Source organism: Lagopus muta, chromosome 20 (genome assembly GCF_023343835.1).
Source record: "Lagopus muta isolate bLagMut1 chromosome 20, bLagMut1 primary, whole genome shotgun sequence".
In the NCBI taxonomy this organism is placed as follows: Eukaryota; Metazoa; Chordata; class Aves; order Galliformes; family Phasianidae; genus Lagopus; species Lagopus muta.
The window spans coordinates 9,031,183-9,045,329 of record NC_064452.1 but is presented as its reverse complement, the minus strand read 5'-3'; the positions used below and the strand labels follow the sequence as shown (position 1 = coordinate 9,045,329).

Below are 14,147 nucleotides of genomic sequence, written 5' to 3'. Positions count from 1 at the left end.
ATCTCATCAGAGTGCCAGCTGACTCCTGTGCGGTGGCAGCGATCAGTTCCTGGTCTCAGCTCTCTTTTGCTACGTGATTAACTTTGTTTATTTTTGAGAAGAGCTCTGTGGGTGGCTGCAGTGAGGCTTTATTTAATGCTTGCTATCAATGAACTGTCTCATCAAAGGCTCCTTGTGAACAGCTTAGCAAGCCCACCGCTGTATTGTCAGGAACATTTGAGGCGTGCTGATCCCAGCAATGCTTCTGCTGTTTGCTCTGACAAATATTTCTCTCCTCTGTTGTTCTTGGTGCCAGGGAAGGCCGTGAAATGTTTAAAGGAAAACTTGTCAGGCTTCGTCAGTGCTGGGACTGAGAGAGAGCCAGAGAACCTATTTTTATTAAAGAACTGAAATGTAATGCGGCACTGTAAAGCCATTTCACAAAATAAATAGCAGCTCTGTGTGCTTAGATAGGCCCTTCCTATTTTTAGCTTAAGCAGGAGTTGAATAGAAGGAGCTCTAATAAATGGAGCTGAAATTGGTTACAGGCAGTGGCGTCGACTCAGATTCACACCAGTGTGTGAGTGCCTTCGGAGGGCTGGTCTGGATTTGTATCAGTGAGAAACAAGCCAGGGTTGGAAGGAGGAGTGTTACAGAAAGCTCTGTAGTGCTATCTCAGTTTGAAATCAGTGTCTGCTGGATTCTGGAAAGAGCAGAGAACCTGCAAATGTAAGGAAGAGTCTGATTTGCCGCCTTGATGAGATCTGTGAGACAGCTTGCTCTGCTGGGATTGGAGTCTCCTGGAATCTGTGGTTGGACGGATGGACGGAGTAAACAGCATTTTCCATTCCGTTTAATCTCACCTGTATGCAGTGCTTTATGTACGCCAGGCAATGCCTCTGTTCTTCCCCCACAGCTCACTGCAGACCTGTTTCTGCATCGCTAGGACCCTTCACGTAGAGGAAGATAGATTAAAAGTTACACAGCCATATTTCACACTTTCTCCGGAGAGCGTTGAAGAACCTTTCCCATTTGTTATTATTAAGCTGAGATCATGGAAGACAGTCCCTGCTCCCTGCGTGCTGAGCAGGAGAAGAGCGTGGTGAGAAGGTGTCTGCAGCTCTGGGCAGGAAGCTCAGTGTCCTGCTGGGGCCAGTGGTGTGAGTGGGGGTTTGGAGGGGCAGGGTATCTTTTAATGGGAGGCTAGAAGCACTCTGCACAAAAATCTGGAAGAGCTGAGTGTTTCATAGAGCAGCCATTACACTGACCCTCGTTACTCTTTATTGGGCTTGTACAGTAATTCTTACAGCCTAAGTGGCTTCACTTGCTTCCTGTGTTGGCTAATTCAGTTGAAAGCACCCTGCTACGCTTTGGTGTTAGAAGTGAGAAGGTATTGATTTCACTTAAGTTTCCTCTAGGGCAGTTAATGTTGACACCATAATACCTTGTTTCTGCTCAGCTGTATGTAAGCAGTTGGGCTGTATGCTGATCATGCTTTGAATTTCTTAAGCTGGAGTGCATTTGTCGTTTCTCTGAGCTGCCCCATGGCTGCAGCACCCATCACAAGGTGACTTTGGACACCAGTGCAAGTGAACACATTAAATGTGCCCAGGGAGCTGATTTTAAAGCCTTTCTTGTATTTGTGTGTCTCTTTCTCTGCTGCAGTCGATGCTCCGAGGCAGAGGTGGCTGCTACAAGCACACCTTCTATGGAATCGAGAGCCACCGCTGCATGGAGGCCACACCGAGCCTGGCCTGCGCCAACAAATGCGTGTTCTGCTGGAGGTAAAGTGCTGGAGCAGCTCTGCTTTGGGAGAGGTCACCTGCTTACATGCCATGTTACCCCTGTGTCTGTGGTCTTTCGTGGCATAGCAATGCAAGGGGCAGAGCCCAAGCAGCAGTGTGTGCAGTGCTAAACCTGTGCCCTGCTCTGGACAGCCCTGTGCGGGCCAGCTGGGCTCTGAGCCACTCCATTGCTGACAGGGAGCTCTGCTCCCCTCTCCTCTGAGTGCTGTGAGGCCCCTGGGCTGGGACTGGTGGGGCTGCCGTGGGCTGCCCGTCTCTGGGATTTAATCATGGACTGGCTTGGGTTGGAAGTGACCTTAAAGATCATCCAGTTCCAACTCCCAGTGAATTGGATCTGAGGGCTCCCCAGTGCCCCCTTCCCTAGAGTAGTGTCCTCTGTGTCTATGTCCTGGGCCCCAGCAAGTTCAGATGTGCTGGATACCAGTGGAAGGTGAAATCAAGGAGTTGGGTAGACAGAGAGAGTGCAGTCCGTGGGTCCCTCTGCTCCCTGCTCTGAACGAGCTGGCAGGTGTCAGCCCTCGTTACGTGTTTCCCTCTTGAGATGGCTAGAGCTTTGGAGAGCAAGGATGAGCTCTCGCCTTGTGCAAAGCCACTGACGTGCTAAACGTTGCAAGTACTTTTGTTCTGAAATCAAATCCTGTTTCTTACTTAAAATACCTTTGCCCCCAACTCAGTCACGTTTTCAGTGAGTGAAATGTGATGACTTCACCAACTGTTGCTTTGTAAAGCAGCTGATAAATGATCTGGCATCTTAGTGAAGTGACCCCTTTCTCAGAGGGATTTCTTCCTTGTCCTTCTCTGAAGCTTTGCCTGGATCTGAGCTCTGAGCTGCCCCACTCACCAGCCTGGATGCTGGAGGGAGGCTTCTGCTGGACTGGGGGATGTGAGAGGGGATCTCTGAGGCTTGGCAGAAATAAAAGTGGTGACGTGGAAGCGTGCTGAGTGGGTGGACACACATTATTCTTTCAGCTCTTTTGTCTCCTACTTTGCTAGCTATTTCAAACCACGGGGGCTGCACATCCTCTGCTATTTAAGTCTGCTATGGGGGGCTGGCTGCCAGGAGCAGCCGTTCTATCCCTAAGCCTGGGTGTCCAACGTGCCACTATTTTCATGCCAAAACAGCCAAAGCCTTTCCCATCTTTTCAATCTTCAAGCTCTAATAATGCAAATATTTCATGAGGATATTAAAACGACAGCATCCATGCAGAGGTATGGCTGTAATTCTGAATGCACTTTGAAGCTGTCTCCCATGTTAATATTAAGTATAAGCATCAGGCAGTAGTTATCCAGTTAAGTTTGCATTTGGGACTCTATTCCAGAATGTTAATTGGTTCTCTTGATGGGCTTTCATCCTTTCCTGGCTTGAAAGGACACAGCAAATGGCATGTTTAATGTGCAAGTGTTGCCACTTTTCTTCAGAGTATGTAATAACAATCTGATGACTGAAGAAAAACGTACTGCTTGTTCCTTTTTTCCATCTATCAGCTTGCAATGGTGCATTGAATTCTGCAGCTCTGTCTGTGCTGATGGGGCAAGATTGCCATGTGTATTATTGTCCCTTTGTCCCTACACAGAAGGTACACCATAAACAGCAAATAAAAAGCAATAGCATCACCAAAATGAAGTGGTTTTTTTTTCCTGGTATTGTACTGCAGGCCATTTAACACTGCTCCTCTTCAAAATGACCCAACTCTGCTGGTTTTTATTTATTTTTTTTAGCAGCAGTCTGTGTCTGGAGAATGGGGCTAAATTAGAGAAGCCAATTGTGAATTGGGATAAATAGCTGTGTGTGGTACCTTCCATGCAACTCCAGCCCATGGTTCTGGAGGCGTCATTCCTCACATTTAAGAGTCCTGGAAGCAGTAGCTTTATTTCAAACCCACCACTTTGTGCAGGTTCTTAATCCCACGAGGCTGAAGGCGGCATCCCAGGCTCCAGTGGCTGGGCTGTATGAACACAGACCTTATTAGCAGCCACCATCTGTGCTGCTGGGGACATGGGAAGTGATAGTTTTGATCTGCTGCTGGCAAAATGTTTTAATGGAGGCTTTATGCTTTGGCCTCGTTGTGCAGCTCGGTGCGCTGAGCAGCAGATCAGAGCACTGTGGGTTTTTTTGTTTATTTCTCAATCGTTGCTTTGTGGGTTGAACTGCTGAGGCTGTTGCAGTAAGAATAAAGGGGGGGTTAAAAAAAAAACAAACAAAACAAATAGACTTTAATTACTGCACCGTCCCTAACTCATAGCTCTCCCTATAAAAATAGTCTGCTGTCTGTTATTGTTGCTCCCAGTTGCTCTTGCTGTCTGTAGTGCCTCTTTAGCTTAATTGTCTAAATGGAAATGTGCGAGTGACCAAATCTCTTAATCAATTAGGGCGAGTGTGGGACTGAGGCTGCCTGATGCTGCTGGTGATTGTGTTGCAATCCAAACCTGATTTGATTATGTCCTCTGGCTGAGCGTCTAAAACACGATCCATTATTGTGGAGAGATGGAGCAGCTAATAAAGCCTATTAATTTAAACCTCGTTTATTTTGGACCCGAGGAGGAGGCAAATCAGGCAGAATAAAATATTCCACAAAGAATTTGGTTTGTATTTCTGTTAACTTTTGTAGTGTTTATGCCTGTGCTGGGAGGCTTCAGCTGACGTGTACAGCAGGCTGAATTTGTGCTCAGGCTGAGGGCTCCTCTGACAGTAAGATTGCTACTCCCTGCTTTTTATTCACATGCATCTGACGTGGAGGTAAGGTCACTCTAAATGACCATAAGGTTACTGGAACCCAACAGTAGCATCTGCCATGGGGGATTCCCAGCACATGCTGCGCAGTGAGGAGCCTTGATTCCATCATCATGCAGGAGGGTCGTGATGGGGTGGAAAAGGATCCTGGTAGCAATGTCTGGGACTGACATCTCTGCTTCTCATCGTGCTGTATGTGCACTCTTGGACATGCAGCTGCTGTTAATGTAAATGCTCACTGCTTCAGTGAATATAGCCAGCTCACTGCCTCTGGAATGCTCATGTCTTGGCAGGTGTCATAGGTGGCTTGGTACCCATTTATAGTAGTCAGTAACTTGATTTTGATTAAAAAAAAAAAGAAATCAACCCATGCCTTTTTCAGCTGTCTCAGAAAATTATATTTGATTTGAAAACATGTCAAGTCCAAGTTTCACTTTTGGAAAATAGTGAACATTATGTCGCTCTTAAAATGATTTTTAGTTATCCAGTGATTGACGTAGACTTAATTCCTTTGTGTTAATTAAACTTATCAGCACGTAGGAATCATTCCGAGCCTTTTCAAAAACTTTTATTGTTTTCCTCTGTTTATTCATTATAAGCTGTTGTTCTCTTAAGCCTACCAACAAAAGATGGAGCAACGTGGAGGAAAAAACCCAACAATTGAATGGGAAGTTTCTGTAGGTGCATTCTGTGCTTTTATCCTCAGGTAACAGTTTAAAAAGGTGCTTTTTAATTGTTGCTCCTATCTGAAGTGAGCATTGGCTGATTTTCAGAAGATAAATAGAAAATAAAACTGTGTTTGCTGTGCCCAGGGGCAGGAAGCCCTGATGCTTGCAGCCTGCTGCAGGTGCTCCGCATCCCCAGCCATCTCCTTTGCTCTGCTTTCAGGGCTGCTATTGCTTTTGCTGTGCATGCACAGAGCGTTAATGTGTAAGCACTGCAGAGCTCTGTGCTTGCCTGTCTTGTGGCCAGTTGTGGGTTGTGACTGCTTGTCACCACTGCTATGGTGATGATGTCAGTGTAATGATCTGCTGCTAGCTGTGTGTGTTTCCTGTGGGTTTGCATCTCCCAGTGTATGGGTTCTGCTGCTGGGCAGCTGCAGCCTGGTGCCCTGCCCTGGGGATGCCCCTTGGGCCAGGTCTCTCATCCTTCTGAACCAGTGGTGGCACATCTCTGGTTGCAGTTTTCCATTGCGTCCATAAGCTCTTCCATAGAATTGCACTGCCTCCATGATAATGTCTCTTTGTTCAGGTCATTAAAACACTGGATAAATCAAAAGCTCGGCCTCTTCTTTTTTCCTTTTTCCCTCTCTTAATCTTGGCGTAAGACGTTCTCAACAGATCGGAGTTGGCTGCTGCTCATCCTCGTGCTGTCCTCTGGTTCCCATGTGTCCTGAGGAGCAAGGAGTTACGGGGGGCTGGTGCAGGGGTTCCTGCTGAAGCACTGCATTCGCTCTCTCACAGTGTCAGAAATCACTCTTGTGTGCTGCCCTCAAGCATTTCTCATGATGCCCTGTCAGCCTATCCATCCAGTGCACTGTGGAGTTTGGGATCCACCCCTGTGGCAGCACTTCGAGATGTTCACTGTTTACCTGTCCTTTTCATCACCTCTCCCTATTTTCCCCTTTGCCATTGGGAGGTGCAAGCAGTTTTCTTGGCATAACAGAGAAACGTTAAACTTTGTCCTTGTGCGTTGGCTGGACTTCTTCCTTGGCCATCTGCTTGCTCCCCATGTCATTATAGGGAGGTCTTTCTTGCTGGCCCTTTTATGCATCCCGTGGTTGTTGTGCCTTGACCTCTGAGTGTGACCCTGTGGTTTTGTTCTTTTCAGATGGAGCACTGCAAGGTTGCAGCAGCGCTGTGATTCTGCCAGATTGGTTTCTTGTTACACTTCTATCTTTGCTTTTTATTGCCACAGTTTGCACTTCTGCCTTAATAGGATTTTGAAAGCTGCCAGTTCCCTGGAACTCGTTGCCCTTAAGCCTTTCTCTCTCCTCTGGAACCTCACCTGCTGGCTCTGGGGCTCACTGCATCCTGCAGTCATCAGCTCTTAGTTTTGTTCTGCTTTTTCCCTCCCATCCCTTCCTAGGAACCACACGCCCTGTGCTTTCACTATTTTCCAGCAGCAACGTTTTCCTTTTCTAATATAGTGAGGGTTTTCTGGTGTGTGCCTGAAGTTATTTTAGGCTGAGAAGTGATGCCCCATTACCTGCCCAGGACCCGAGTAGCTGGTGGGATGCACGACTCAGAGGTATGGAAAGGGAATGGCTGTGTCACGGCCTCTGCAGTGATCCCATCAGCCACCAAACGGTGCTTTGTTTCCTAGGGAAGGAGAAGCTGCTGTTTGCCATTGAGCTGCTTTGCAGGCACGACTTGGTATGTTTTGTGAGCAGTTGGAATGTGTTAGAAAAGCAAGGACTGCTTGGCGCTGGTAATTAATAGTTGTCCAGCATGCATTAAGAGCCTATTGATTTCCTGCCAGCTTGCCCTGTTAAATATATAGGGTACAAGCTATGTAGTTAAACATGTAAGTGGTTTATAAATGCCTTTTTATAGTTGGTATTCAGAAAATTTTCCATGTTGGCAGCAAATAAAAAATTAGAGAGGAAGGCTGCTATGGCTTGAAGGATCTGTGAGATGATAACAGTGTGAGAGCAGCATTTGGGTCTTTGCTCTCCCTGTGGACAAAGAGATGCTTGCAGAGGTTGGTTTTGTTGATGTTGGGTTTAGAATCTGTCTTAGCACAGCCCAAGCGTGGAACTGCAGGTTTTAATCATGTGGGGAAATCAGTGGGAGTCTTGCTTGTCTCCAGGAGGCACTGAAGCAGCCATTTCCTTCTGAAGAGGTGCCCTGCCTGCTGTGTGCTGGCTGTCACATCCCAATGGCCTTGGAGCTGGAAGGCAGAGCAAGGCAGGAGCTGCCAGTCCTCCCCATGGCTGAGCCCAGCACAGATCAGCTGATCAGAGATTTGCCTTGCAATAGGAGGTGCTGCTTGATGTTTTCTTGCCCAGCCCTGGGTTAATCCAGTAGTGCTGTTTGGAAAAGGACAGCAAATACATGCTGCTCTTCTTAATATGTTACTCCATAAGCCACAGTAGAATCAGGAGGGGAGAAGTGGAGAAAGTTTTGTAGTTTTAGAGAAAAAGAATGAGAGGGCAGAGAACAAGGAGTTGAAAGTGCAGGAATTCTTTGATGTTCTGAGTGCATCCTTGTATAACCAAGATGTTATAATTGCAATATGTATAACCAAGATGTTATAATTGCAATATAATCAAAAGAGTAAGGCACAGCAAACAGGGATCACAAAAGAGAATAAGTAGAAGAGCTTACCCTTGGGTTGAGCTCACTAGAAGATATCAAAGAGGAGGATCTCCAGAAGAGATCCTTCCCCTCTGGTAGCCAGCTCTTAAATAGGTCCAGGAGGGCTGGAGCCTGGCTCCACCCCTTCCGGCAGCACAGGTGAATTGCCTTCACCTGTGCTCCTCTGGCTGACTCATGGCTCACCTCAGGTGATCAATCAGAGGTTCAGGCCGTGACTCAGCAGTTCCCATACACTCCACCCCTTCACGGCGTGAACCAATGATCAGGTTAACAAAAGGGTAAGCTTTCCCTAATACAGAGATCCGGTATATCGCGACGCTTATACAATTTTATCGCGACGTATGTTGGTACAGTTCAAGACAAGTGATGATTAGTGGATGTCCATACTCTTCTATGGGCCAGTGCTCGATGATGTGCCTGGAGGCATGAGGTCCTGAGGTGCAAGTCCATTCTATGTTCCATCAGTCCCATGCAGACCATCACCGGGTGTTGTACGTGATCTGACAGCAACACTGGAACGCTTGATGGCATTTTGTTCCTTCCGGTGGTCCTGAAGGCTCACAGACTCACGGGGAGTAATACAGATGTTTTACAGGTACCAGGAGGGGAAGGTCTGCTCTCCAGGGCAAGATACAGGCCGTATTTCTGTCTTGGGTCAACACTTCCGCTTGTACTGGGGCACGTCCTGGCCGCCTGTACCACACCTTTTTGCCGGATATCTGCGGCTGCATAACGATATCAGGCACCAAAGGAGGTGTCCTGATCTGCCATAGGGACATGATGGGGGTCCCTTTAGCAATAAAGATCGGAGTGTTGACCATAATATCAGTAGGCCATGTACCTATTACTGGAGGGACTACTGAGCCTCCCACCTCCAATAGTCTCCCCCAAGGTGCAAGTAGGCCACACCACTTGGGTCCTACCTGCACCTTCCAGGGCCATTTTATTTTATGGGTACCTGGCTCTAAGTTTTCAGGGGCAGGGAGCAGAAGATTATTTTCATTACCAATTTGGGGTCTTACCTGATGATCAGTGCCCGTAATTTGGATCCTAAGCGGGGTGGCCCATGTCGTCTGCAACATTCTCAGGGCACTGGGTCTGCCATCTCGAGGTCTTTCATTCAGGTCCCGCAGGGTTTCATACAGTCTTTTTGTCCACCCCTGCAAGGACTGGGAGTCTGTCTTCAGGGCAGCCTTAAGAATACCATTATAACGTTCGATGAGGCCTGCCCCTGTTGGATTATATGGCAGGTGGAATCGCCATTCGATGTTATTTTCTTCTGCCCAGCGCTGTATCGTTGCACCAGTAAAATGAGTCCCTTGGTCGCTCTCGATGACTTGAGGTGTCCCGTAGGCAGACATCAGTTTAGTGAGTGCCTTGATGGTATATGCCTGGTTTGCTTTCGGTACTGGATAGGCCTGCAGTAGCCCACTTGCAGTGTCGACACAGGTCAGGGCATATCTTGCCCCTTCGGAACGAGGAAGGGGCCCGATGTAATCGACCTGCCATCGCTGGAGAGGATTGTGTCCCCTAGCAAGATGGGCTGTTGTTTCGGGCAACGATCTCGGTCTCATCTTGGAGCAAGCGTCGCAATCCTGGCATGCCTGGACGATATCAGATAGTTGTATGGGCAGTCCCCATGCTTTAGCAGCTGCCCACATTGTCTTTTGTCCAGCATGCCGTAGCTTCTGATGTAGCCAGCGGGCGATGTTCTCAGATGGTGAATTCTCAATCCATCGAACTCGGGCCAATGTGTCGGCTTCATCGTTTCCCGGTGACTGTAGGGGCTGATGACCAGAAACATGGTAGACACGTACAGTCCTGTGTTTGACCGTATTCCATATATCTAACCACATGTCTTTGCCCCAGATCGGTCGGGCGTGGATAGTCCATTCCTGGGTGGCCCACTGTGCAATCCAGAGAGTGAGCCCCCGGTACACAGCCCAACTATCTGTGCAGATGTTCAGGATACCATCACCGGGTTCCTTGGTTATAACCATCCACACGGCTCGCAGTTCTGCCCATTGGCTGCTCTGACCATCCCCCTCATCGAACCAGATTGTCTCGGTGGAAGGATGGTATGCTATTGCTCTCCACTTGCTCGGGTTGCCCTTGCTGGACCCATCTGTGTACCAGGCATCTTCAGGGATAGGATATTTTCCCTCGTGAACGGGACTCTTCTCTGGTGGAGCGACCAGTATTTCTTTTGGTGCATCACTGTGATATGTAACTGGGCCTAGGATCTTCTGAAGTTCTTCTTTCAAGGGGGATGAAGACAGACTGCTCCTTTGGCTGAGATAGGCGACCCATCGTGCCACTGTTTGTGCTTGGGCCACCCCTGTCTTAGGAAGGTGGGTCAGATCCTTCACCCACCCCTGAATTGGCAGAGTGGTCTTGACTATAACTGCAGCTGTCTGAGTTATTGGCTCTACTGCCTGTAATGCCGAATAGGCAGCCAATAACTGTTTTTCAATCATACTGTATCTTTCTTCTGCTCCGTGCCAAACCTGAGACCAGAAACCAATGGGGGTCCGAACAGAACTCTGGCGCTGCCACAGGCCCCAACCGAAGCCGTCTTGAGTAACATGAACGTCCAACTCGGCTGGGAGGGTAGGATCGAATATACCCAATGCCTGAGCTTGTTTAACTGCCAGTTTTGCTTGTTGGAAAGCATCCTGTTCAGTTTTCCCCCAGTCCCATAGCTGCCCCTTTTTTGTGAGTCTGTATAATGGCCTTAGCAGCTGCGCTAGGTGAGGTATAAAGGAACGCCAATAACCCAATATACCTAGAAACTCTTGCAGCTGCTTTGATGTTGTAGGGACTGGAAATGCCTGAACCTTATCTATAACAGCACTGGGTAGCACTTTGGTCTTTCCTGACCAAACCACCCCCAGGAATTTTACGGACAGGCCTGGACCTTGCACCTTTTGGGGATTTATAGCCCATCCCCTTTGTTGCAAATAGGCAGTTAATGAATCAGCTGCCTGTCCTACTACCTCCAGTGAGTCGGATGTCAACAGGAGATCATCAATATAATGATATAGGTTAACATCATCAGGTTTTCTCCAGTCAGCCAGGTCACGCGCCACTAGATTATGACAATACGTTGGTGAATGCACGTACCCCTGTGGCAGGACCTGAAAGGTCCACTGCCTGCCTCCCCACGTAAACGCAAACTGATCTTGCGATTCCTCAGCAATTGGGATACTGAAGAATGCATTTGCTAGATCTAGGACACAATGATAGGTTTTTATCTCCCTACTCAATGTGTCCATTAGGGAAGCAATATTGGGTACGGCCGCATGAATAGGCGGCGTGACCTTATTTAATTCTCTGTAATCTACTGTCATCCTCCATGTGCCATCCGACTTTCGCACTGGCCATATGGGGGAGTTATACGGGCTGTGTGCAGGTCTTATAATGCCCACTTTTTCTAATTCCTGCACCGTTCTCGATATTTCATCTTGCCCACCCGGGAGTCTATACTGTCTAACATTAGTAATCCGGCGCGGTTTTGGCAGGCAAACAGGCTCATGTTTCGCATGGCCTCTTAATATTGCCTGCACCGCCCGGATACTGATACATCTTTGTCGAAGTCTGAACTCTCCCACAGTTGTTTGGAGAGCCAGACCCCATAGAATGTCTATGCCCAGGATGTATTCTTGGACTGGGGCAATAGACACCTTGTACTCCCGGGGTGGGAGACGCCCAACCCCCAATTTTAACCATGTTTGGGTGACAGGAATAGTCTGTCCCCCAAAACCACCAATCATCACTCTGTCGCCATGAAATTTTCCTGGATCTCCATAGATAATTGATGTTTCTGCTCCAGTATCCACTAATGCCATAACTCTCTGAATATTTTTTCGGGACCAATAAATTGTTAATTCTACATAGGGCCTCCGGTCCCGTCTGGAGGCCCTACGGGGACTAACACCCCTTGTCACTGCATGAATTGTGCTAGGGCCAGTTCTTTTGCTTCTGATGGCTCAGGCATTGTGGCCCGAGACACCTGAGGTGGCTTCTTTTTCCTGTTTGGAACAATAAAATCTTCTAGGTTCCATGTTGTTGTTGGAACCCTTTCTATAGCTCTTACCCTGGATTTCTTAGGGTAGCTCTGGAATTTTTGATTGTCCTTTAGTTGTCTCCAGAGCTGGAGAAGGACGTGATTGGGCTGGCGGTCAATCTTAGCAAATTGGACCCCAGCCCGAATTAAATCATTAAACATTTGTTTTCGGGATACCCTTATGGGTCCCGATCGAGGAGCTCGAGTAGCCGGCATTCTGGTTTTATTTACCGGCAGGACCTCTGCTTCCTCCAAAAACCGAATATTGCGCCTAGTCCGCAGGCGTTCTGTTTCTCCCAAATCGGCAACTAACTGGGCAACCTGCTGGACTACGGCTTCTGATGCTACAAGGGGATTTAATATTGAAACTAAGGTACCGTACAGATGGGAGGGAGCTTGTTGTAGAATTAAATCTCTCATCCCTGCTGAAAATTTAACCATATCAGGGCCATCAAATGTATCTTCATAGATGGCCTCTCTTACACCCAGTTCACGGATATAGTTCTGAAGGTCCTCCATGGAGGACCACATACCTGTATGTAACGGTATGTCTGATTTATTTGGCCATACCATACGGCAGGCCGCCATTAACCATTCCAGTATGGAATGGTTTTCATCACGATATTGATTGCCCACGTATAACCTTTGCCTAAGAGCAGGATGGACAGTCATGGTGGCCAACTTAGATATTTCTGGGCCATTCACCACGACACTTTCTACCCCAGAATCCCACAGTCTCAATAACCAAGCCGGCACACTTTCTCTGGGCTTCTGCCGAAATCGTTGTACTAAATCCATTAATTCTGTTGCTGTGTATGGCCGAGCTGTCACATGTAAATGAGTGTGGGCAGGGGGCCATTGATCAGGTGGCACCCCTGCCGGTCTGTCCTGTACTTTTTTTGTTTTTTGGGTTATCACAGGACAGACCTCCAATGGATCAGTTTGAATTGGACATTCAAGGTCTGATTTGGATTTCTTGTTGTCCTGATCAACGAAGTCTGTTGATTCAGGAGCCTGGTCATCATTTATTGAAATATTACGAATTTGGCTTACAGGAAGATGTAGAATTGGCTTCTTCCCCGTTAAAACGCCAAGTTCGTGCTCTAACTTTTCAATGCGATCTTTCAAAAGTTGATTTTCGGTTTCTAAAGTATTATTTCTTGAGTCCGCATGATTTAAAGCGGTTAATAGTGGCCATGCCACCATGGAGGCAGCCAATTGTCTTTCTTTGGTGATGAGAATGTCCTTGCCAAGTCCTTGAAAATAGTCTGCCATGCGATATGGGGAGAGATTGCCCATAACACGTAAGGGACCCCATTTTTCAATGATGGCAGCTAACTCGTAATAGGGCGATCCCTCAAACCCTGGGATCTGCCCTGGAATCATTTTCTCTAGGGGAGTATTGTTCTCCCCCTTGACCCATTTATAGAAATTCCACAGGAAAGACATGTTAATTTTAGAATATTCAGCCTGCCTGGCTCGCCAAGTGTATAACCAAGATGTTATAATTGCAATATGTATAACCAAGATGTTATAATTGCAATATAATCAAAAGAGTAAGGCACAGCAAACAGGGATCACAAAAGAGAATAAGTAGAAGAGCTTACCCTTGGGTTGAGCTCACTAGAAGATATCAAAGAGGAGGATCTCCAGAAGAGATCCTTCCCCTCTGGTAGCCAGCTCTTAAATAGGTCCAGGAGGGCTGGAGCCTGGCTCCACCCCTTCCGGCAGCACAGGTGAATTGCCTTCACCTGTGCTCCTCTGGCTGACTCATGGCTCACCTCAGGTGATCAATCAGAGGTTCAGGCCGTGACTCAGCAGTTCCCATACAATCCTGTAGGCACCTTCCTATCCCTGTTTGCTACTAACATGAGTGCAGCAAGGTCCCTGGGATGAGAGGTTTCAGGAGAAGAGGTGATGGCTTTAATTTGTACCAGAAGAATCAGATTGGATATGAGGAAGAGGTTCTTCTCCAAAAGAGCTGCCCAGGGGGCAGTGGGGTCTCTGGAGGTGTTCCAGAACCAGAAAGATGTGGCACTGAGGGGTGTGGGCAGTCAGCATGGTGGGGGTGGGTTGTGCTTGGCCTTGGAGATCTTGGAGATCTTTTCCAACCTTTAGATGCTGTGAAATGCCCCTCACCAGTAAGAGGTCCATGCTTGTGCACAGCCTGGCTGTGGTGCCCAATGCAGGCACACGCAGGTAGCACACCACTTTGGGGCATTTCCTTTGCTGGCCTGGATTAGAAT

General features: G+C 47.8%; 1 protein-coding gene across 2 annotated transcripts in view; it reads left to right on the top strand.

The window, feature by feature from the left end:
• The window catches only part of LOC125703072 (S-adenosyl-L-methionine-dependent tRNA 4-demethylwyosine synthase TYW1-like), an 83,026-nt gene that overhangs the window by 26,514 nt on the left and 42,365 nt on the right, over positions 1-14,147 (top strand). For both annotated transcript variants that reach the window (XM_048967087.1, XM_048967088.1), the window contains exon 10: positions 1,645-1,763. In XM_048967087.1, the coding sequence (XP_048823044.1) occupies positions 1,645-1,763 (119 nt within the window). The remainder of the gene's footprint in view (positions 1-1,644; positions 1,764-14,147) is intronic.